This window comes from Pygocentrus nattereri, chromosome 19 (genome assembly GCF_015220715.1).
Source record: "Pygocentrus nattereri isolate fPygNat1 chromosome 19, fPygNat1.pri, whole genome shotgun sequence".
In the NCBI taxonomy this organism is placed as follows: domain Eukaryota; kingdom Metazoa; phylum Chordata; class Actinopteri; order Characiformes; family Serrasalmidae; genus Pygocentrus; species Pygocentrus nattereri.
The window spans coordinates 16,460,133-16,482,483 of NC_051229.1; the positions used below are offsets into that span (position 1 = coordinate 16,460,133).

The 22,351-nt window shown below is 35.8% G+C and overlaps 1 protein-coding gene across 1 annotated transcript; it reads left to right on the forward strand.

Annotated features, from left to right (window-relative positions):
• Positions 1–473: 473 nt before the first annotated feature.
• cplx4c (complexin 4c) lies at positions 474–19,103 on the forward strand. The gene is made up of 3 exons (XM_017697159.2): positions 474–833; positions 12,285–12,372; positions 16,499–19,103. The coding sequence occupies exons 1-3, from the start codon at positions 667–669 to the stop codon at positions 16,721–16,723; spliced, it is 480 nt and encodes a 159-aa protein (XP_017552648.1). The 5' UTR covers positions 474–666; the 3' UTR covers positions 16,724–19,103.
• The last annotated feature ends 3,248 nt before the right edge of the window (positions 19,104–22,351 follow it).

Consider the following 22,351-nt stretch of genomic DNA (forward strand, 5'->3'; position numbering starts at 1 on the left):
ATGCTGAAATATGAAAAATTCCTGACCACTGAAGAACAGGGTAAAAGGGGGCTAAGGCTAACAAAGTATGCAGAGAAACGGATGGACTACAGTCTGTAATTGTAGAACTACAAAGTGCACCTATATAGTAAGTGAAGCTGATGCACAATGAGCATAGAGTGTTTGTTATGCTTGATCAGTGCATATATATCTAAAAATATATATTGATGATATATATATATAAAAAAATTACAATATCTATAATGCTAATATACTTATCATATTAATATTTAAGTAATAAGTGTTCAAGTGACTATGTACTATGCATTCAAAGCAACAGATATCTACATATGTTTGTTGTTGTTTGCATTATTGCATTACTAAAGATGAGATAATAGCTGTGGAGACCTTGTCTCAAGGTGAGATGGCCCAGCTGTCGGTGAGCAGTTTGTAATGAGCTAAGCCCCTGAGCCGTTTTACCCCCAACACTCACACCCAGCTCCTCTCACACCTTCAGTTCTACACCTCCAGTGGTGCAAATGCTTAACGAGAAGAAAGTGTTTCTCTGTTTCTCCATCCATCACCAAGAGCTGGGCTAGGCTGAGCTTTCAGTCAGTTTGGGCCGCCTTGAGGCCATAGTCATACGTGACCTCTCCAGATTGTAGTTCTGTCCACTGCACCTGAATCATGGCTTTCTTAATGCAGCAGATGATGGGGGATAAGTTGAAGAACTTTATGGGTGGAGGAGGGGAGGACTCTGGGGCGTCCGGAGGGGACGGAAAAGAGACGGCCGAGTCTAAAGGAATGACCCGAGAAGAGTTTGAGGAGTACCAGAGGCAACTGGTGGAGGAGAAGTGAGTAAAGCCGAATGCTGACCAGAAACATGCTGGGTTGTGTAGCTAGCTCAAAAGCAAGTTTAAAGAAATGTCAAAAAGATAAAAGTAATGAAACTGTCAGGGTAAATCTCTGACCCTTGACCTTGCAAGGTTTTGAATCTATTCTCAATTATAACGTATTCTAACATACAACCTTCCAAATTCAATACAGCTGAATCATCCACCACCTTGAGATACTCCTAGTAAACTGGGAATCTACGTTGACAATGGTTTCCTGAAGGGCAGCATTCATTGGGCTACATACAAACTTTAAAATGGTGATTCTTCAAGGGTTCTTCAAAGATAAAGAAAACGGTTCTATATCTTTATTAAAAGGGTTCTATATAGCACCAAAATGGTTCTTCTATTGTAACAAGCCTGACATCATAACAGAACTCTTTTGGGTGCTATATAGACCCCTTTTCAAAAAGGGTCTATATAGAACCATCTACAGCACCTACATCAGCCTGAAGAACCCTTTCATGATGCAAAAAAACCATCAAAGGGTTCTTTGAATCTTCATAGTTCTATATGGAACCATTTACTTTACTAAAGAACCCTTGAAGAAACATCATTCTTAATGTGTAAGCCTTTCGTGGCAGCTGACGTACACCTACATAAACATTTATAAAGACTAATTCTAACAAGCATGAGTTGTAGTAAAGGTAGTAATAAAGGCTGTTCATTTGTTCATTTTGATGACATTTCAGCTCAGTGTTATGAGAACTGAATGCTTATGGGAATAAAAGCCTTTGTAAATGTACATTTGTAAATGTTTACAACAAGATTTATAAATGGTTTAAAATTTGTTAATTATTGCTTTTAATTTGGTCATAAGCACTTTAAAGGCATTAATAAAAGACAACACTGAGCTGTTATAGCTCAGAAATATCTGATGAAGCTCATGGTTATAATGTTGACTGATGGAGAAGACAAACTAAGATAAATAACCAGCAGGATCTGAGCTTTAACAGTGTAGATGAATGAGGGCTAACTATTTGCCCAGAAACTGGTCACTGCCCCCCCCCCCCCTTTTAAGCTTTATATTATATAAGCCTTTTCAAGGTGTTTATGAACTATTTAATAAACAGTAATAAACAAGTTGTAAACCATTCATAAACCATTTAAGGTCTGTATGAATGCTGCCCTTCAATAAAGGGTTACTACTATTCCCATTATTTACAATGACCCATATAAAATGCATATTCAGAGAAAACATTGATTAAAAGTGGACTGCAAACAGAATCGACAATCGTATTACAGCTGCCTGAAGCGTGTAGTCAAAGGACAAAATAATGGAAATGGTAGGTAAAACAATAATAACAGTAATATCTTTTTCCAGAGTAGCTCTAGATATCCTTAGAAAGCTCCTGTACAGCTTTGGAGGAATTTCTAGACAGGTCTTTCATTCTTAACCTCTTTCTGCAGTCCTCTTATTGACTGTTCCACAGGTGGGATGGAAATAGTCTTAAATAATAAAACCCTCTGTAATTCTATCAGAGTAGTCAGGACACCATTGACTCTCTGTGTGTGAAATGTTTTGACACTGTGTTGAGTTGCTAGTGTGCAATAAGGGGTGAAGGGGAGGGGTGAGAAAATAATTCACACTTCACAAAGACAGCCCTGCTGAGAAAAAGACAGCACAACTGCAGCTTTCTTCATATCAAAAATATGTACCACAGCTGCAATAAATATAGCATTTGAACACAATAAAAACACTTTAATAAATGTTCAGTTGCTTGTTCACCTAAATGAATATCCACAATTGTATTGAAATAAATTCCATGAGATGAAAATGACTGCATAGTTCAGCTGAGAGACCTCCAAAACAAACAGAAACGGCACTTTATAGCTTTCATGAAAAAAGGCTAAAGAAGAACAAATTCGCTGTCATGCTGACTAGCTTTTAAATGTGTACTGAGAACTTTTGGCTACCTCAATAAAGCCTTTAAGTACACATTTTATGATCCTTCAAACAGGTTATTTTTGAACATATTTTTGTTACTAATAGTTTCCAAATGTAAACCTTCTCCTAACATTAGCCATAATGAAGGTAAGGATGTCAAATTATGCTTTAAACTGATTCAGAAAGTTTTAACTGAATTCTGTGGTGGATCATTCTTTTTTCTCTTTTACTAAAACCTATGGCTGGTTGTTAATATTGATAGATGTTCAAGGTTGGGCTATTTTCAATATGTGTAGACTGGACGTTTAGAGGAAATGAGTGAAGTTGTATACAGTGATGTCTGCTGGTCATTTCAGCACTGTAGATTTAATCCAGAGTGGACAGAAGTGAATTATCCTCACACAAAACTCAAAGGGGCTACATGTTCAGATTTACTTTTAGATTTGTTAGATGTGAATTCCCTTGGTGAAACTTTCCTACTCAGATTTCTTTACAGTGGTGGTGATAGGAACCAGGGTTCATAATGTCTACAACACAATTATTTTATATACAGTGTTGTTCAGTGAACTCCTACATGCCTTCTGAGTTTGACAGTAAAGTAGTGGTGATTTGGACAAAGAAGTTTTCTTTGGGAACTATTTTGCTTTATAACACTGTAAATGCACCTCACCACCATAAATATATATTTTAAAACATGCATTTTTGCCCAAACTTTATCATAGAATTATCATAAAACAATGTTTCAGGCATAAGGCAGCAAATGTGTAACCATTTAATGTAATAACTTCTAGCTTTCAGCAGCATTAAATGTTTTGGATGTCTGGTTCCTATCACCACAGTGTGCTGACTAGTCTGACTTTCTTTGAAACAGACTAACTCACATTAAACAATTCTGAATGACTTTGGTTTGCTTCTTAACCGTTATATGATACATAAATTGTATGCAGAAAATGAAGGGTGAAGGATCTGAGTTGGGTTAAACTGTTATTTAAATTCGTCTTCACATGAATCAGTTAAGTACTGATCCACTTAAACTGCAAGGGTCTGTATGAGCCCATGCTTCAAACCAGGCTAAAGTGCACCACTTAGTGAAGTAATGCATGCTTAATTCTTCCTGTTCAAAAGGTTTGGAGAATGGCATGAAATTATGATCTTTTTAATGAATATTTAGATCACCCAATATAAAAAATTCTGTCTGATTTGCTAATGCTTGACTAAAAGTGGCAGCCGGCACTTTATATTGCTTTGAAAAAATATATGGAGCATTTTATATCTCAGTGCATGTATCATTTATTTATTTATTTATTTATTTATTTAACAGGGACAGTGCACATTAATCAACATCAATGTAAATGTGCCAGAGTTAGCTAAAAAGCTAATTTTCATCCGTAGTCCCTAGGCAGGTTGTTCTGGGCGGCCAGTGTCAACAGCTCAATGACGTTTACAAAACACCACCCCATATACATATATACATACATACACATACATACACATATACAAACACATAAAATATACATAGTTATCGGTGATTACAGATTTGGTTAGCTTTCAACCATGTCTTCAATTTATATTTAAAAATCAGATAATTTGTGCATGTTCGTAGCTCAGTTGGTAGACTATTCCAGTACTGGCTGGCTCTAATGGAAAAGACTGTTTGTCCAAACTTACTCCGTCTATATTGTACAATACAGTCCCCTCTAGTAAATGCTCTTGTTACCATACTACCCCTACTATCTTTTTGTTTTATAAACTGTCTCAATGGTGGAGGAGCAAGCCCATATAAAATCTTAAACATGAGACAGGCATCCAAGAGATGTTTAAAACTATCAAAACTGAGCAAGTTATACTTTTGTACTATATGACAATGATGATAACTATTAGGCTTCCTGTCTAGTATCTTTAGTGCTTGTTTATAAAGAGATTCAATAGGTTTCAAAATTGACAAACTTGTTTGTGACCAGCTTGTGAAACAATACGTTATATGGGAGACAATCATAGCATGCATAAAAAGTTTGGCTGCCTCTGTTGTTAGATACGGTCTTATGTGCCTGAAATTTGCCAAATTCAATTTAACAGTATTTATCACTTTTTTAACTTGATTTTTAAATGACAAGTTTGAATCTAGAATGATTCCAAGATATTTGGTATCAGATACTAGCTTTAGCTTTTCTCCCCTAACCAGCACATCAGCTTGAATCATTTCTGTCAATTTCTGTGAAAAAAACATGCAAACAGTTTTGTTTATGTTTAAATATAAACATGAATTAGATAGCCAATCAGATATTAAGACCATAGCTGCAGTTAACTCACTTGCAGCTTGCTGTTTGTTTTTAGCATGCACATAAAGAACAGTGTCATCAGCATACATCTGTATATTTACAGATGAGCAAACCGACGGCAGGTCATTAATGTATAAGCTAAATAAAATAGGGCCCAACACTGATCCTTGTGGAACACCAGTATTACAGCTTAAATATGTAGACTGAGTTTTACCAATGCGTACCCTTTGCTTCCTGTTTGATATATATGAGTTCATCCATTTAACAGAGTCAATAGAGAAATTAAAACAAGATAATTTAGACAAGAGTACCTTGTGATTTACAGTGTCAAATGCTCGTTTTAAATCCAAAAATACTGCTCCTATTACTCCACCTTTGTCTAGTTTTGATTTTACGCCTTCGAGAAAATAGCAAATAGCTGTTTCGGTTGAATGGTTAGAACGAAATCCAAACTGCATTGAATGTAGAGGAGTGTAACTCTTATTCAGGTGAGCTGTCAACTGCTGTACCACCCACTTCTCAGCCACCTTGGAAACCGCAGGTAGAATACTAATAGGTCTATAATTTTCTACAACTGTTCGATCACCTGCCTTAAAAATGGGTGTTATGACAGCCGACTTCCATGCACTTGGAAAAATTCCTTGCCTAATTGAGTGATTAATCAATTTAGCAATTGGACTAGCCAGGATACCCTTGTGTAGTTTTAAAAATGTCGTGTCCAAACCATAAACATCCTTTGCTTTAGAGTCTCTTAACGAATTTATAATGTTTAATACTGCAGATTCTGTTGTTTCCATTATTCTAAAAATTGGTATATCATCATCAATGATTGTAGATATTATAGTCTTAGAGGAAAAACTCTGGGTTAACTGCTCAATTGAATTTATAAAAAAGTTATTAAAGGTATTTGCTATCATATCATGATCCTGAATTAAGGTTCCATTTACTTTGAGTTCATATTCCTTTGTTCTCTGATCATTATTCCTTCCAGTTAATTTATTAAGATTCTGCCAAATCATCTTCCCATTTCCCCTTGCATTATCGATTATTTTAATAAAAAACTCAGCTTTAGCCTTCCTTATATTCCTTACTACCTTATTTCTCAAAGATGTAAAGATAAGTCTGTCATTATTTAGACCCGTTTTCAATGTTCTTTTTAGTGCAAAATCTCGCTCTTTCATTTGTTGCAAGAGGGCATCATTAAGCCATGGTAAAGTCTCCCTTTGCCTAGGTTTGGACTGTACCTTCCTAGTAAAAGAAGACATCACTTTATTGATGGTTGACAAGAAGATGTCACAATTGTCATCAATGTCTTTACAGGACAAAATATTAGGCCAGTCAATTTGTTTTAAGGCATTTTCAAGATTATGCATTTCACTTTTTGGGATTTTCTGATAATAATGTTTTGGTTTAATAATGTTTTTGAAACGTTTTTTGGTTAATTTCCTTACCACTAATATAAAATTATGGTCAGATAAACCTGTTAACAAATTGGAAGATTTAGTTATTCTCTCTTGTCTATTTGTAAACATTAAGTCAATTTGCGTCTGAGAACATTTAGTTACCCTTGTTGGTCCTTGTACAAGCTGCGTAAGACTGAATTTATCTGTTATCTCCTTAAGTCTTTTCCTATCCTGTTTATTCTCCCAGTTGATGTTAAAATCACCCATAAGTATTAGCTCTTTCTTTTCATCGCATTCTTTAAGAATGCTATAAAGATGTTCGTAAAATAAGCTATTAGATGATGGTGGTCGATATAAGCAGATAACAATGAAGGACATTTCTGGAGACAATGAAACATTCAGCCCAATACATTCTATATCCATTTCATGCGACCATTCAATAAGGCTGCATTTAATTGTCTCTTTAACGTAGATTAACAATCCTCCACCCCTACCCTCATTTCGATCCTTCCTAAACACATTATATCCAGCAATATTAAGACACGCTGTAGGAGAGAATTTGTTTAACCATGTTTCTGAAATACCTACAAGATCTAGATTAGAATCAGTCAACAAATGTTCCACCTGATTACTCTTTGATATAATACTGCGAATATTTAAATGTCCACACATGTCTCAATGTATACCATGTCTCAATGTATACAATGTATTTTCTAATAGTACTGGAAAATATTTTGCCTTATTATGTTGCAAATTTCAACTACTATGTTGAAAACAACAGTGTTTTCTGCTGTTGTTCTTTTTCCTGCTGTCAAGCTCTACAACCATTGATAAAACTAATGCGGGGCTAATTTATGGCACTAGGGCAGGAATGAAGTGAAAACATCAAAACATGTTATTTGAATGTATTTTCTTTCGTATTTTTTTTTTTACATTTTTATATGAAACATGAAATATTATCATGGTGGCACAATGGGTAGTGCTGTTGCCTCACAGCAAGAAGGGGCTGTGTTCTACTCCCCAGCCGGGCAACCAGAATCCTTTCTGGTTCACAGAGACTGTGTGGGTTTCCGCCCAAAGACATGCAGTGAGGCCGATTGGTAATAATAAATTGCCCCTAGGTGTGAATGTATATGTCTGTGTGTCTGCCCTGTGATGGACTGGCAACCTGTCCAGGATATTTCCTGTCTTCTGAGCACTGGGATGCAGCAGGCTCCAGCAACACCCATGACTCAAGAGGATAATCACATTTTTACACAAGACTTTTAGCCTTTAACCTTGTTGGGGTGGGGATCCCTAAGAAAGTATAGAACACCCACCTTTCCAAACACCCCAAGTCTGAACTATTTCTAACTAGTCATTCTGTATCCTAAAATTTCCTTGTTGTTTGTTTCCTGCTGAGGTCCACTGTGGTTTTATGTAGCAAAAATGGTCAGAATTTGACCACATGACCATTTTCCAACTTCTTACCTCTTATAGAATTAAGCAGACTCTTTTATATAGGATTGAAATATGGAAATGACCTCTGTTCTGATTGGCCTGCCATGTATTGTGTCTCAATCAAAAAGCATTCATCATAGCTATGATAGGAATGGCCGGGGCTAAACAACTGAGTCTATGTATAGTTGGATATTTGTAAATGAGTGGGTTTTTGTGACATCACACACAAGGAATTCAAAACAGGTGTTTTTTGCAGCATAGTTTCCATATACGGACTGTATGGAAATGAATGGTTTGTTTTGACATTTTAACAGTGTTTATTTATAACATCAAAGTCTTTTTTTAAAAAAAAAAGCAAGGAAATTTAGATTTTCCAAGATATTGTCTCTTTACATTTCTATGAAAGGTAGAACTACTAAATGAAAAGAATGCTCAAGTGTTATTCAACATAATCTGCATCTGCTACATCTGGAGCATACAGCCAATTATCGAGATAGTATGTTAACTGTACTTCAAAATGTACTTACGATAGAAGCCAATGAACAGGTTGTATAGTAACAAGGTCCTCAAGGCCATGCATCATGCTGAGGTACAGTGAGTTTCAGCACCTGCTCATTGTCTTCTGTTGTGAATGTATTTTGAGTAAACTCCAGGACTATAAAGTCCAGGGAAATATGTCAAAAATATCATCTGCTGTGATTGACCATGCACTACAGATATAACAGATAGAAATTAGGTTGAATCCTTTTCGTTTAAGCCCACTCAGCCTGTCTATAATTCATAATTAACCATCCATTGCACACACTGCCTGTCTTTTTACACCATGCTGTAACACTTCAGTATAGGGGAGCATTTCAATACCCCTGTAATGCTTTTATTAAGCCTTAACAGAACAATAGTTGATAATGAACAGGCTGCTTTTCACTACATTATTAAGCAACAATGAGAGTGACTAGGCTTTTATGTGTGTATTGTATAATATTGTAGCACTCAGGTCTCCAGCACAAATGAATGGTCTTGTATTTGTCTCAGACTTGTGGTGAAGAAGATTTGTTGAGTGCAAGAATTCCTTTATTTTATTTTATTTATTTTTTGTTTTGTGTTGTTGTTTTTTTTTCCATGGAATACAGCTTTGTAAAGTAAAGTGCATAAGTGGTAACCTATGCACTGTATAATAAACAAGTAACTAATAAGTACTCTGGGAAATGCTCTGGTTAATCTAGTTTCTGCGTAATAATGTAGTAATAAGCTGCCAGTTAATTGGCAGCTGCTGGACTAATAAGGCTTTTACCAGCACTCTGGGAAAAAATTTACACACTCTAGTTTCTACTTAATAATGTAATAATATGCAAACAGTTAATTACTAATTATTGGCTTGATAAGGCTTAAAATAGCTGCAATAAAGCTCAATATTTCATGATGTATAATACACTAATTAAAGAGCTCTGGAAAATGCTTATTTCACTCTAATAAGCAGCATCATAATTATGGATGACCAGCTTGTTAAGGCTTAATTAGAACACATTATAATGTTATAACTTCACAAGGACATTATAATGCCCTCCATACTACAGTGTCAACCACAATGCATTGTTTTAGGTTAATCAAAAGTTTTACTTTCATTTTTTCTGAAGCTGACCACACTCAAGATCATACCTTCATTGTCCTCTAGAGAAACTAACGATAAATGACCAGAGTACAAGTGTAATGACATCAAAGCAGCAAGTGACAAACCAATTAGCATCAGCAGTTTAAGAAAGAGTGCAAGAGCAGTGCCATGGAAACTGTTGCTACAGCGACAGTGCTGATAAAAGTCGCCATGACGTCTCGGAAAAAATGGCTTCCACGTGTCGGTCTGGAGTTATTCTATGTTATGTGTTCTTATCTGTTTATATAACACCTGAGAGCATTAGGCCAGGAACTGGGTCACTGAGGTAAGAGCCCTAATCGGGTCAAATGCCAAGCCTTCCAGACTGGTCCCTCCCCACCCAAATGATACTGACATTGGCCTACTTTGACCCGGCGCAATTATAGCAATTCTAGAAATGCCACGGAGGCGTCACTGAAAGGCTGGTAAAATTCTTTTGTCATTTATGTGGCATCCATGATGTTTTGAGGTGCTCAAGATTCAGAGCAGGATTAGCTGAATGGAAATGGGTGTAGCTATAAGTTCTTATTTGGGACAATGGCCAGTGAGGAGTGTCATTAAAATAGCCTGGCAGTGACCGAAGGTGGTCAGAATTAACGTCCTGTCCTTTTTTGACTCCTGATCTGCCTGCCCCTTATTCTAACCCTAAACCCCTCTAACATCCTTATGTCCCATCCTGCTGTCACAACAAGTAGCCTCAAGACTAAAATGTATTGGTTCTTTAAATAAAAAAGTTGCACTGGTGGAGCCGCAGTTGACTGACAGACAACTGAGAAAATTCTTTGGCTGACAAAAGACAACAAGACCACAGACTGACTGACTTTCAGCACATTTTGCGTATGTCCCATGTGTCAAACCTAAGGCCTGCAGGCCACGTCAGGCCAGTGGCACAATCCTATTGACCCCACAAGGTTGTTTTCAGATTTCTATATTATTTCTGAACATCCCAGGCTTATTACAAACTAAGGCTGATTATTCAGTAACTACAGGGACCTCAATACAAACTGGTTGACCTATTTCTTATCCAAGGTGATCAAAGTGTATAATAAAACTTTGGGCCCACCAGTTGGCCCTGGCTATTTAAGGGGTTAAAATTAGCCCATTTTACAATGTGCACCACTGCAATCCCCAGCATGGACTGCAATGTAATGTTGACCCTAACCCTCCTCTTAAATAACAATCTATGGGACAGTGTTCTACCTCCTAAGGGCATTTAATAAGGTTTAACAGTTTTATATATATAGCCTATTGTTTCATATAATAGTTCAAGCATTCATGTAACATTTCGAGGTGTAACACAAGTGTATACTGTGCTGTTGCCATTTTGGCATATTTTGAATAAAGATATAGACGGTTTGTTTAATAGTAAAATGTTAATTAAAAATTCAATAAAAGCATAAGCATTCTCTGGCCCACAGATTTGTTGAGATTTTTAATATGGCCCTTTTTAGTGTTTGAATTTGACACGACAGGCATATGTCATGGCTGTAATAACACATGCCAATAAAACTATTTATAAACAGTTTCAGTGTATGTTTTGAATCTGTGGGTTCACTGGGTTCTTCCAAAGTCCTCACATTATAAAGGAGGAGGAGACAGTTAAATGGTTGAAAAATGAATTAGCTCACCTGGGTGTCTGTTTATGGGGAGTTCCACAAATGTGACTAAAATGAGCCAATCATTTGCTAGTAAAGCTGCACAAAGGTTTCTTTGTTTTTGTGAAATGTCCTGCTTACCAGCTGATATGGAGATTTTGATTGGTTCTGCCACTGAGTTTGACTATCTGACTGTATGTTCCTATAGGTCAGCAGTCCATGCAGTTCACTGAGTGTTGTTAGTGTTATGACCTCATTTATTCAACATGAATTTAAATTGGGAATTTAACTTTATTTATTTATTTGAAACTATGTGTTTTACTATGCCATCACAATGCTAGTTAATAGTGAATTTTCCCATGCTCATTGTGGTGTATTATAAGCAGCTGGGTCTACAGAAACATCCAGTTTTCTAGAGAGAGGACTTATCATGTGCTTTTTTCATAGATCTTCAGAAAAGAGGCCCAAAATTTTATTACACACTGTAAGTTAAGAATAACTCAGTCAGTTTGCATTGAAGTCCCTGTAGTTAATCCATAATGAGCCCTAGTATGTAACAAGCTTGGGCTTAGTTAGTTAATTGCCCTTATTGCTCTCACATTTCTATCATAGCTTAATGAGGTCTGGACTTAAATGTTCTCACACTAGTTACAGCCATGATTAGAGATGTTTTAATGCACATATGAAGAGATTTTAGTACTTATGTTGCGAAACAAACTGCACCTTGACCTGGATATAGTTCAGTTTGATACTATACATAATTGTACTGATTTCTGACGTACTGACATGAACTGAAGTTATTTCCACGGTTCTATTTAAAGCATGTGAGTGTGATGCTGGTGCAGATTTACAGACTGTCATCAGGCTTTAACACTTACAGCGCAAACCGAGAAACAGGTTTTGTGAATTTTAAGCATAAAAGTGATTGTGGTCTTGCTGAGACAAAGTGTTTTTATTCACCTGGGTGTGTAAACATGTGTATGGCTCTGGCAGGACATAACTTGCCCACCTCTGCTTGGATCAAATGAATTTAATGGGTTTCTGGTCTATTCATGCTATTATGTGTAAAACGTATATTCACAGTTAATGGAAAACACTATGTATGCTTTAAAATCCATAATTTCACCAAAACATTGACCTTTGTGTGTTTTACCAACAGGATTCAGAGGGATAAGGAGTTTGCTTCAAGGAAGGCAGAAAGGGCTAATCTGAGAGTGCTGCTAAGAGACAAATACAGACTTCCACAGGTGGGCTAACTTACACCACATTACCTGGAAGGAATCAACTGTCTGTAACCTTAATTTAAACTATTCATTTTGTAAAATTAAGTTTTATGAAACAAGCAGTCAAAAATACATGTAAAAGTGTGAACAGTCCTGGTCAAATTGCATGTTTGTTGCTTTATTAAGTGAAAATATTTTGTTACATCCTCTACAGAGAACACACTTAAATTTTTTTAACAGCTCTTTGTAAAGCAGTGGTTCCATTTAGAAACATGAGTTCTATGTAGTTCTATGGCTATTTGAATATGGTTCTATATAGCACCAAAAAGGGTTCTTCTATTGTTATGATATCAAACCTTTAGCCTTTTTGGTGATATATAGAACAATTAAAAAAAGATTCTATATAGAATCTATATATGTAGAACTAAATAGAACCACTGCCTTGGCTAAAGAACCCATGAAGAAGCATCTTTTTTTTTGTAGTGTATGGCATTTTTTCTGGAAATTTCAGTGCACAAGTTCTATTTATTGGCTTATTATTGAGTTTAGCATATTTGAAAGGATAAAATATCACAGGCCACATTATATTTTATAGTTTGTTTTTTTTTTCCAAATATGTTCCATTCACCAAATAAACAGTAATTGTGCATTAAATGCGCAGAAAGGTTCTCTGTAGACAATGTAGAACTTATTTTACTTTAAAAAATAAAACAAAATGTAACTTGACCAGATCTGCCAAAACTTATATATATATATATATATATATATATATATATATATATATATATGACATATGACTGTGTGAATGTATGCTCATAATTGTTACAGTAACACATTATTTTTACCCTGCTACATAATATTAAAAATAAAAATAAAAATGTCATAAACATGTCATAGAGCATGCTCCTAGAGCAGTGTTATGTAGCTAGTTATGTAGGTTAAAGTAAGGTGTTACTATAACAATTATGAGAATATATACATGCAGTCATATGCAAAGTTATGTTCAGTAATATGCCAATGTCATGTTATCATTACTGTTGACTTTCATGAAAGTCATGATGGCTAACTGGAGTACACAGCAAAAATTAACATGTGACATGAGCTGTCATGACCTCCAACATTAACACATCATAACAACAATACACTGAAAACCCTGTACAAGCAAAGTTTACTCAAACTGTTTGCAGTAACTTGTTGCCTTAAATGAATGAAGTTTTTAGTTTACCAGTCTTTCTAGTTTAAGAAAGTAGAAGCACACATGACACAAATTATACTATTGCAGAAACCTGAACTTTTAAGTTCAAGTAACTACGTCATTGTTTTGTTTGACATTTGTAATTGTAATGATCACAAGCTGAGATGTTAGAGAATCCTCAAACAGAATATTCAAAAAACTATAACAGTCTTTATAGTTTATATTCTCTACAACCACATTGAGTAAAAAACTCTTGAGTTGGTAATGATATAAGCCAATGTGTCAAAGCCAACCAGTAAAAGGACCATTTAAAAAAATCTCATCAAATCAAATGTTTTTATTTTGTTTTAAATTAATGTTGTGCTATAAGCTGAACTGGCCATTGTTTATTTAAAATGTGTAAAAACTGCAACAGTGAAATATAGACACTTGTAGTAAACCCAGAACTGTTGCATAGACACTTGAACTATTCAAAATTTTATTGTTCCCAGGTGACACTTGATGACATCTGGCATCCTTTTTTTGCTGCAAGTTCATTAAGACTTGAGCGCAGTTTTTGAGCTGCTAAGCTAATTTCAGGTGTTTATATTGCTTGAACTGCAGCTGAAATGCATTTTGGTGATATGACTGATGTGAACTTGTGCATAATTGTGTAGAGTTAAGGTATAACTATTGTCCCAGATTGTTGTTGGGGTAGGAGAGTTGGAGCACATTGCATTGCAGTACTTGCTAGCGACTGTAGTACAGCACATTGTGAAACAGACTAATATTGAAAGAAAATTTAAATCCTTTTGCAGGATAGGATTGTGTCTCTGGCCTTGGGTTTGACACATGGGAAACAAGCTATACTGTTACAACAACCAAATTAACTACTAAACAGAGACGTTGATGGTTAAAACATATAAAGTGCATTCAAACTTACATTTCAACTTTATGTAATATATGAATGTGTTTTGTGTTTGAAAACGGCATCTGAAGGAAAAATAAGAGCTCATATGCAGAAATCCACTAACGTGCTAGGAATTCTGTGTGACTCCGCCCTGTATTCTCTTATACTGTTTGTCTCTTTGTGTTTGTTCTGCATGTTTAAATAAGTACATGTGAATCAACCACTCAATACGAACAAGAAAATAAGTATTTATAATTTAATTATTTTAGGGTCCCACTTTATATTAAGTGTCTCTAATAACTGTGTAGTTGACATGAATAACATATGCAACAATGCTAATTACTGATGATTTAGTCAATGTTACAGAAGTACAGTGTAATTGTATCAACAGGTGAGGTTTTGCCTCATATTATTACCCAAGTGTATCTTCTACACATGACGTTCTCTGTAGTGTAGTATTAAAGTTACACTTTTAAAATAAGTGGACTGTTGTTATGTAGGTGCTGTGTAATAATAAAAAAGTGACAATACAGAAATAGCTTTGGGGGAAATGTAGCACATTTAATTAATGCCAGGAAAGTTTAAGATAACAGGGCATCTGCTGTACTGTCACATTTACATACAGAATGGTTTAAAGTTGAAATTGGTTACAACGTTACATAACTACCAACACAAATGCCTACACATGTCACTTTATACATTACCAGTATTAAGATGTACACCTTCTACCTCATACTCATACTGCTGTGGTCCATGCTGCTGTTATCTGTCCTCCCCTTTATGCACCTTCTATTTATTGTTTATTGTTTGTCACTTTGGGAGTTAACTGGACCGTGAGTACAATGTTTCGTTTCACCTCATGTACCACATGTGATGTGAATGACAATAAAGCCCTTATCTTATCTTATCTTATCTTATCTTATCTTATCTTATCTTATCTTATCTTATCTTATCTTATCTATCTAAATGTTAGGAAAGCTGGCAGATACAGTGTAAGTAATGTTTAAATGTAGGTCATTACATACTTCCTTTTACTGCTGATAAAACTTCTACAAAAACTGCTGCTCCAGTCTGATTACAAATGTCATTACATTTGTGTTTTTACCCTTGTGTAATTACATGAGAGAGAATAGGCCATTAGAAGTTAAGACACACTTGTGTAATTACATGAGGCAAAACTGGAGTTGATACACATGTGTAATTTTATAAAGCTTATAATCCATCTGTAACAGTGAATAAATCATTAGTAGTTACATTGTTGTGTATGTTGTTATATAACGTGCGGCCTATTTTAGTACTAATAATGTCAGGGCTTTCAGTAATGACATCTGCTAAGACTTATTTACAGCATAAATGTGTCAGTTTAATAAAGCAGGGTTCAAGTAAAGTGTGACCATGGTAACTTTATAGGAAAAGGAAAAACAGATAGTTAAGTTTAACATACTTTAATGTAATAAAGTTTTATTTAAGTGATTTTGGACTGTGTCTGTTGGTCCATTCATCATGACATGTTTACATAATGTGAAGAGCGGCCTGCCTTTAGAAAATGGTGTAAAAATTCATATTAAATTGAGACACAAAGTTCTGATTTGACAATCTATAAGTATGTACTCATACACTCTTGTAAATGAAGGTGGTAAAAAGGGTCTTTGGACTATCATAGAAGAATTGCTTTTGACTCCCTAAAGGATCTTTCAATGGATCCACCTTTAAAGAATCATTTTGTGAATAAAATACCCCGAAGGTGTCCCACCCTTACATGGCCAGGACTCACCAGTGGTCCCAAAGTTTTATTACTTACTTCTATAACCTAGAATGGCTCAACCGGTTTGCATTGAAGTCCCTGTAGTTACTGAATAATAAACTGTTGTATGTAATAAGCCTGGGATTTTAAGGGGTTAAAAAACAGAAAGGTTTATGCCTTTCATAGGTGGCAAGAGCTTCTTCAACACTTAAACTAGCAACAACCTGAATCCACTGGGTAACTGATGGACTTTACTCCACAGTCCATGGCAAGATATCCCACAACATTTCACACTACTTGGTTTATTTGTCTCCATCAACAGAGTGCACAAGATGATGCCACTGTCCAGATGGCGGGAGATGACATCGACGTGCCTGAGGAGCTGGCCAAGATGGTGGATGAGGATGAGGAGCAAGAGGAGAAAAATGACTCCTTCATGGCCAAACTCCAAAACATGGATGTGGACTTTGAGACGATCAAAACCACAGCTCAGACCACTATGACAGAGGTGAAGCAAGCGGCTGAAGAGAAATGTGTCCTGATGTGAAAGTCTCTACTGCTGACCCTTTAAATTGGCAAGCTGATAAGGAGTCTAATGAAGAATCAATAGCAGGTTCTCCCTCCTTAGACTTGCGCTTCTTAACTGCTTAACTACTTTTCGTATCAGTCGAATTGTGCAAATTCCAATGTGTTTGCAGTTGTCAGGGGCAACTGGACCTGAAGTTTTTATGTTTGCATAGAAAAATATGTATGGGGACTACAAAACACGTGCATAAAAACTGAATAATTTTGAATTTATGAAGCAGTAATTGAGCATTTATAACCACTTTAGTAGTTTAGTTTGTTAGTAACCACAATATGACATAAGATGTTCTATGAGGCAAGTAACAAACATTGACATAAGGGACCTTAAACTAAAGTGATGGACATTTGTTCTATTTATAACCCTATTATGCAGTATAAATTCTAAGTAATGGAACTTAGAAGTTTATATCAATTCTACAAAGTTCTATACAGTCAATACAATGTCATTTATTTCTGCTTATGGTATCTTGTGATTACTGGCATAAGGTGTTCATAAAAACTCAAGGATTGCTTCATAAATATGTTATCAAATGCTTATGCATGTGTTATGACATCCTTATGTAGGTAGATGTCACTGAAAAATGTCCATGACATCTAGGATTAAATGAAGGCTTTTTGCTGCAGGTACTCATATGCAGATTAAACCTAAGCTTGCATTAAATGATGAATCACCATTTGCATTGCAATTTAGTCCAAGATTGGGTTTATTGCATGTGTGGAAAATCAGTCCAGGTGGACACAGTTCTGCACTTTGGCTTTTCTGGTAAATGAGTGAACTTAACAAACCATTACAATCTGATTAGACCCAAACTTAAGAAACAAAACAATAAATGCCAAAAGGCCAAAAAAAGGCAAAAAATTGCAGTGCAGTTTTTCAATCCAGCCCTCAATGTGCAGGGCCATTTCTGAACATTTGGAGGCTCTCCACCTACAGTAGCACCAAAAAGTATTCAGACACTTTTAACTTTAATGAAGTTCTCTAGGTTACTTTATAAAATGTTCAACAAATTAATATGTGATGTGATTAAAAGATGATCTTTGTGTGGAGAAAGTCTGGAGAAGAACTCCAACCAGACTGCACTAATACTGTAAAGCACAGAGGTGGTATTGTCAAAGTCTGGGGCTGTTTATCTTACAGTGATGTCACTTAGCTTGTGGTCATTGGTGAGATCATGAACTCAGAAGCATACAAAAGAATCTTGGATTCAAACCTGCTGAGCTTTAAAAAAAAAGAACAACGTGAAACACATTAGCCCCAAAAAATAAAGACTTATAATGTAATAAATGCTAGTTAATTTGAATTTAACATTTGAATGGAATTAATGCATTTTTAAAATGTGACACAAATGTCCCAGTACATTTGGGGGCCACTGTATTTTGATCATAGAATTTTGGATATAAGAATCAAGCATTACTAAAGTAACTGTGATAAGGACAAACAGAAACACATTATGACTAAATGCTAAGCTGAACACATTTAAGCCATAAATAACTTCAGTTGTATACAAAAGTTTAGGCACCCCTGGTCAAATGACATGTTTTTCTGATTGTCTGAGTGAAAGAAAGCTGGCACATCCTCTACAGTGAATACAATTAGGTTAAATTAGCTGAATTTAACATATTGGAAAAAAACAAAGCTTAAAATGAGGCCTGTGCAAAAGTTATGGCACATTATATTTTATGTTTTTTTTTTCAATATATGATACTTAACAGATAAATAGACATTATGTAATAATATTTGCAAAATATTTGCAAAACTTTACAAAATGTCATACTTGTGTGTTCTTAGTAAAAGTTATGTTATAACTTATATATAAGTTATAACTTATAAGTTGTGTTATAGAAAATCAACAAAACAATTTGAATGAGGAGAAATAGAAACTTTAAACAGCTGTAGCTAAATAATTTAGACATGACTGGACAGAAATCATTGGAACTCTATTCTGATCCATTATATTCTTCCTTTTGGAAGCACTCAGGACAGTTACACTGGGAACAGAATGAAAACCGTGGCATGCTGGAGGTCTTAATAGTCTTAATAGAATGTAAATAGAATATAAGACATAAGGCTAATGTTGCTGCCTCTGCCTTTATTATTTTTTAGCATTACTTTGCAATGAACTGTATTTTCATGTTGTTAATAGCTAAACATTCTTAGTAAAATAATATTATGTATTATTATGTGCTAACCAAAGTCATTTTTCCACAGCTGCGCAGTTTGTTTTATTTGATATATTTCTGTGTTGCTGATACAAAGCGTGAATATTTATGCTGGATGCACTGTACTTTGTAGCAGCCTCTGTTCAACAGTATTTACTTCAATAAAAGTGCTACAGATAGAACGCACTAGTGTAATGAGAGCAGTGTGTTAATGACAGTGTTTGTTTATAGGACTGTGGTAAAAATGCTTTTCCAAATGCCCACTTAGTAATACTGGTGCCAATGGCACCTCTAGTGGATACCTGCTGTAACATGCTGCTCTGTACAGTCTGTGTAGCACTGGGACTCCATAAACCCATCACACCATTTACACTCTTACTCTGCTCCTTCAGCTGATCTCAGTGTTACATCCAGTCATGATTTCTCTTTTTTTGTCATGATCTTTTCAATATTTTCATGATTGCTGAAATAGTTTCATGATTTGTAAAAAGTGTCATCATGGCTTCTGAATTGTTATTATTCATTCTGAAATTGTATATTGATTTATGAAATTATTTCACCTTGATTTCTGAAAGTTTTTCAGCATAGTTTCGGAAATAGTTGGCTCCTAAAATTTGATTTCATTATAATTTCTGAAAGTGTCTCATCATGATTTTTCAAATTGTTTCATCATGATTTCTGAAATGATTTCCTTGTGATTCCTAAAATTTTTTCATTGTGACATTGGAAATTGTTTCATCATGATTTCTGAAGTTGTTTCATCATGATTTCTGAAGTTGTTTCATCATGATTTCTGAAATTGTTTCATCATGATTTCTGAATCTGTTTCAAATTGATTTCTAAAATTGGTTATTATCCTTCATGGATGAATAAAATCACATTGCTCTGTGATCACCCATGAGTGTTTACTTTAAAAGCCTAAGCACCAGTCAAATTCCTACTTTCATGACTTCATGTAGAAGATGAGCTTGATATTACATAAACAATTGTCAGAAGGTCAAAACATAAACCAAAACTGTATCTGAAAATATAATCAACTGTATACAGAGGTTAGGCATACTTTGTTAGCCCTCTTTTACCCTGTTCTTCAGTGGTCAGGGCCCCCATGGACTCTGATGTAGTGGTGGTATTTTAGTGTGTGTTGTGCTGGTCTGAGTGATCAGACACAGCAGTGCTGCTGGAGTTTTCTTTACTGTATGAGTACATACAGTAGTAAGTGGAGCTGATAAAAATAAACAATGAGGTTAGAAACAGTGATGTGGTCATAACGTTATGCCTGATTGGTACTTCAAAGAAAAGCATTTGATTCAGATTAGACACACACTCACCAAGCCCTTTCTTAGTAACACCTAAACACATACACATACACATTCGTATAATGATCTCATCAATCAATCATGTGGCAGCAATGCAGTGCATAAAATCATGCAGATCCAGAACAGTAGCAGGCAATGTTCACATCCACCGGCAGAATGGGAAAAAATGTGATATCAGTGACTTTGACCGTGGGATGATCGTCGGTGTCTGACAGGTTGGTTTGAGTATTTCTATAACTGTTGATCTCCTGCAATTTTCATGCACAAGATTCTATAGGGTGAGTTGCAGTTCTGAGGACAAAAAGGTCATGTCGATGAGCAAGGTCAGTGTCAAATTGGGGTGACATAAAAGCTTCTCAGAATGGACAACATGTCAAACTTTGAGGTGGATGGGCTACAACAGCAGAAGATCACGTCAGGTTCCACTTCTGTCAGCCAAGCACAGAAAGCTGAGACTCACCAAAACTGGAGATTTGTAGGCTGGAAAAATGTGTCCTGGACTGATGCAGGGGCACACAGATGACAGGCTAAGAATTTGGTGCCAACAGCATGAATCCATGCACCCAACCTGCCTTGTGTCAACAGCCCTGGATGATGGAGGTGGTGATGGTGTGGGGTCATGGTGTGGGGAACGTTTTCTTGGCAGACTCTGGGCCTGTTAATGCCAATCAATCATTGCTTGAAAGCCACAGCCTATTTAGGTATGGTTGCTGACCTTATACATATCTTCATGGCCAGTGCGCAACATTTGTTATAGCTACACTGATGCTAGCTTCTGTGGCAACAAAATCAACTAAATCCAAAAGGAGAATCATTTAAGGATATTCCTTTTGGAAATGCTCTTTTGTAGTTTGCTAATGCGCTCATCCACACATCAATTGTGATTTTACTCACCTACTCTTTTGTCTTTGGTTTCAGAAATGAATAACAATTCACTCCTTCCACCAGTTTCTTGGGAAACTGGACACGTTTTCTAGTGTATAAATATGGTATGGCATATTATAAAGTTTTTAGAAGCATCCTATACATACTCTATAAATGTATGTAACTAAGAGGTATGTCTAAGAGTGTAGTTACAGCTAGGATACGATGGACCAACTGAGTGAACCAGTATGCTACCGCACCATCCTGAGGCAGACCAGTGCTGTAGTTGTAGGAGTTAAATGTTTTTAATTAGTATATTATGTAGTTTAATTAATTTAATTCAATTTAAAGATGTTAGTTGCGAAGACAGATGCTTGTTGATTGTGAATGAAACAGCTACCTTTCTCTGTATTTGTATTTTAAGCGTCTGTTTTTCCCTAACGGACAGCAAAACATCATAATAAGTTTATTTTCAGGGACCACTCTGAGACATTCAAGCGGCACAAGATGTTAACTAGGGGATCTTGCTTCTTTTAAGTGGCCTTCCCAGTAGTAGGTAGTAGTGGTAGGACAGGAGAACTGCAGCATGAAAGTGCACCTGAGAAATCTGCAGGAATTGCATGATGCAATTATGTGTGGACCAGAATCTCAAAGAAAAGTTTCCAGCATCTTGCTTCAAAGAACTGAAGCTGTTTTGAGAGCAAAGAGAGGCCTTGCTCATTGTTACTATAGTTTTCCTAATAAAGTGCTCAGTGATCATGGATCTTATATTTCACTGAGGAATCAACATTAAAATCCCTTGTAGTCATCAGTTTAATCAATCAATCAATCAATCAATCAATCAATCAATCAATCAATCAATCAATCAATCAATCATATTTAGGCTGTTTCTTTTTTCAAAGTGAGTTCTTCATAAGAGTAGTTAAAGTAGAGGTGCATCTTTGCATATTGTACCAAACTGGACCACTAATGTGTGCAGCTCTCAATACTTTTTCCAGAGTTGTTCAGTTTCAGATACTGAGAGAATTTCAGATGTGCTACAGAATGGAGGTTCAGTACAGGGTGTTCCATGTGATGCTGGCTTTAATCTGGTGGTGAAGTGTGTGTATGTGCGTGAGGGGGTTGGCGTAGGAGGGCTTTGATTGACAGAGTAAGCAGCAGATTACACCTTGAACTAAAGTATGTCAGTGTTTCTTTGGGATTTGGCGTCACCAACCAACCTAAAATTACCACATCAAGCACTGAGGAGC

What these genes read in the sequence shown, in the direction of transcription:
- cplx4c (XM_017697159.2), top strand. Translation starts at nt 667, where the DNA reads ATGGCTTTCTTAATGCAGCAGATGATGGGGGATAAGTTGAAGAACTTT. An exon ending in AGGCAACTGGTGGAGGAGAA is followed by an intron (nt 834 to 12,284) that starts GTGAGTAAAGCC and finishes TTTTACCAACAG; the next exon opens with GATTCAGAGGGATAAGGAGT. An exon ending in ACAAATACAGACTTCCACAG is followed by an intron (nt 12,373 to 16,498) that starts GTGGGCTAACTT and finishes CTCCATCAACAG; the next exon opens with AGTGCACAAGATGATGCCAC.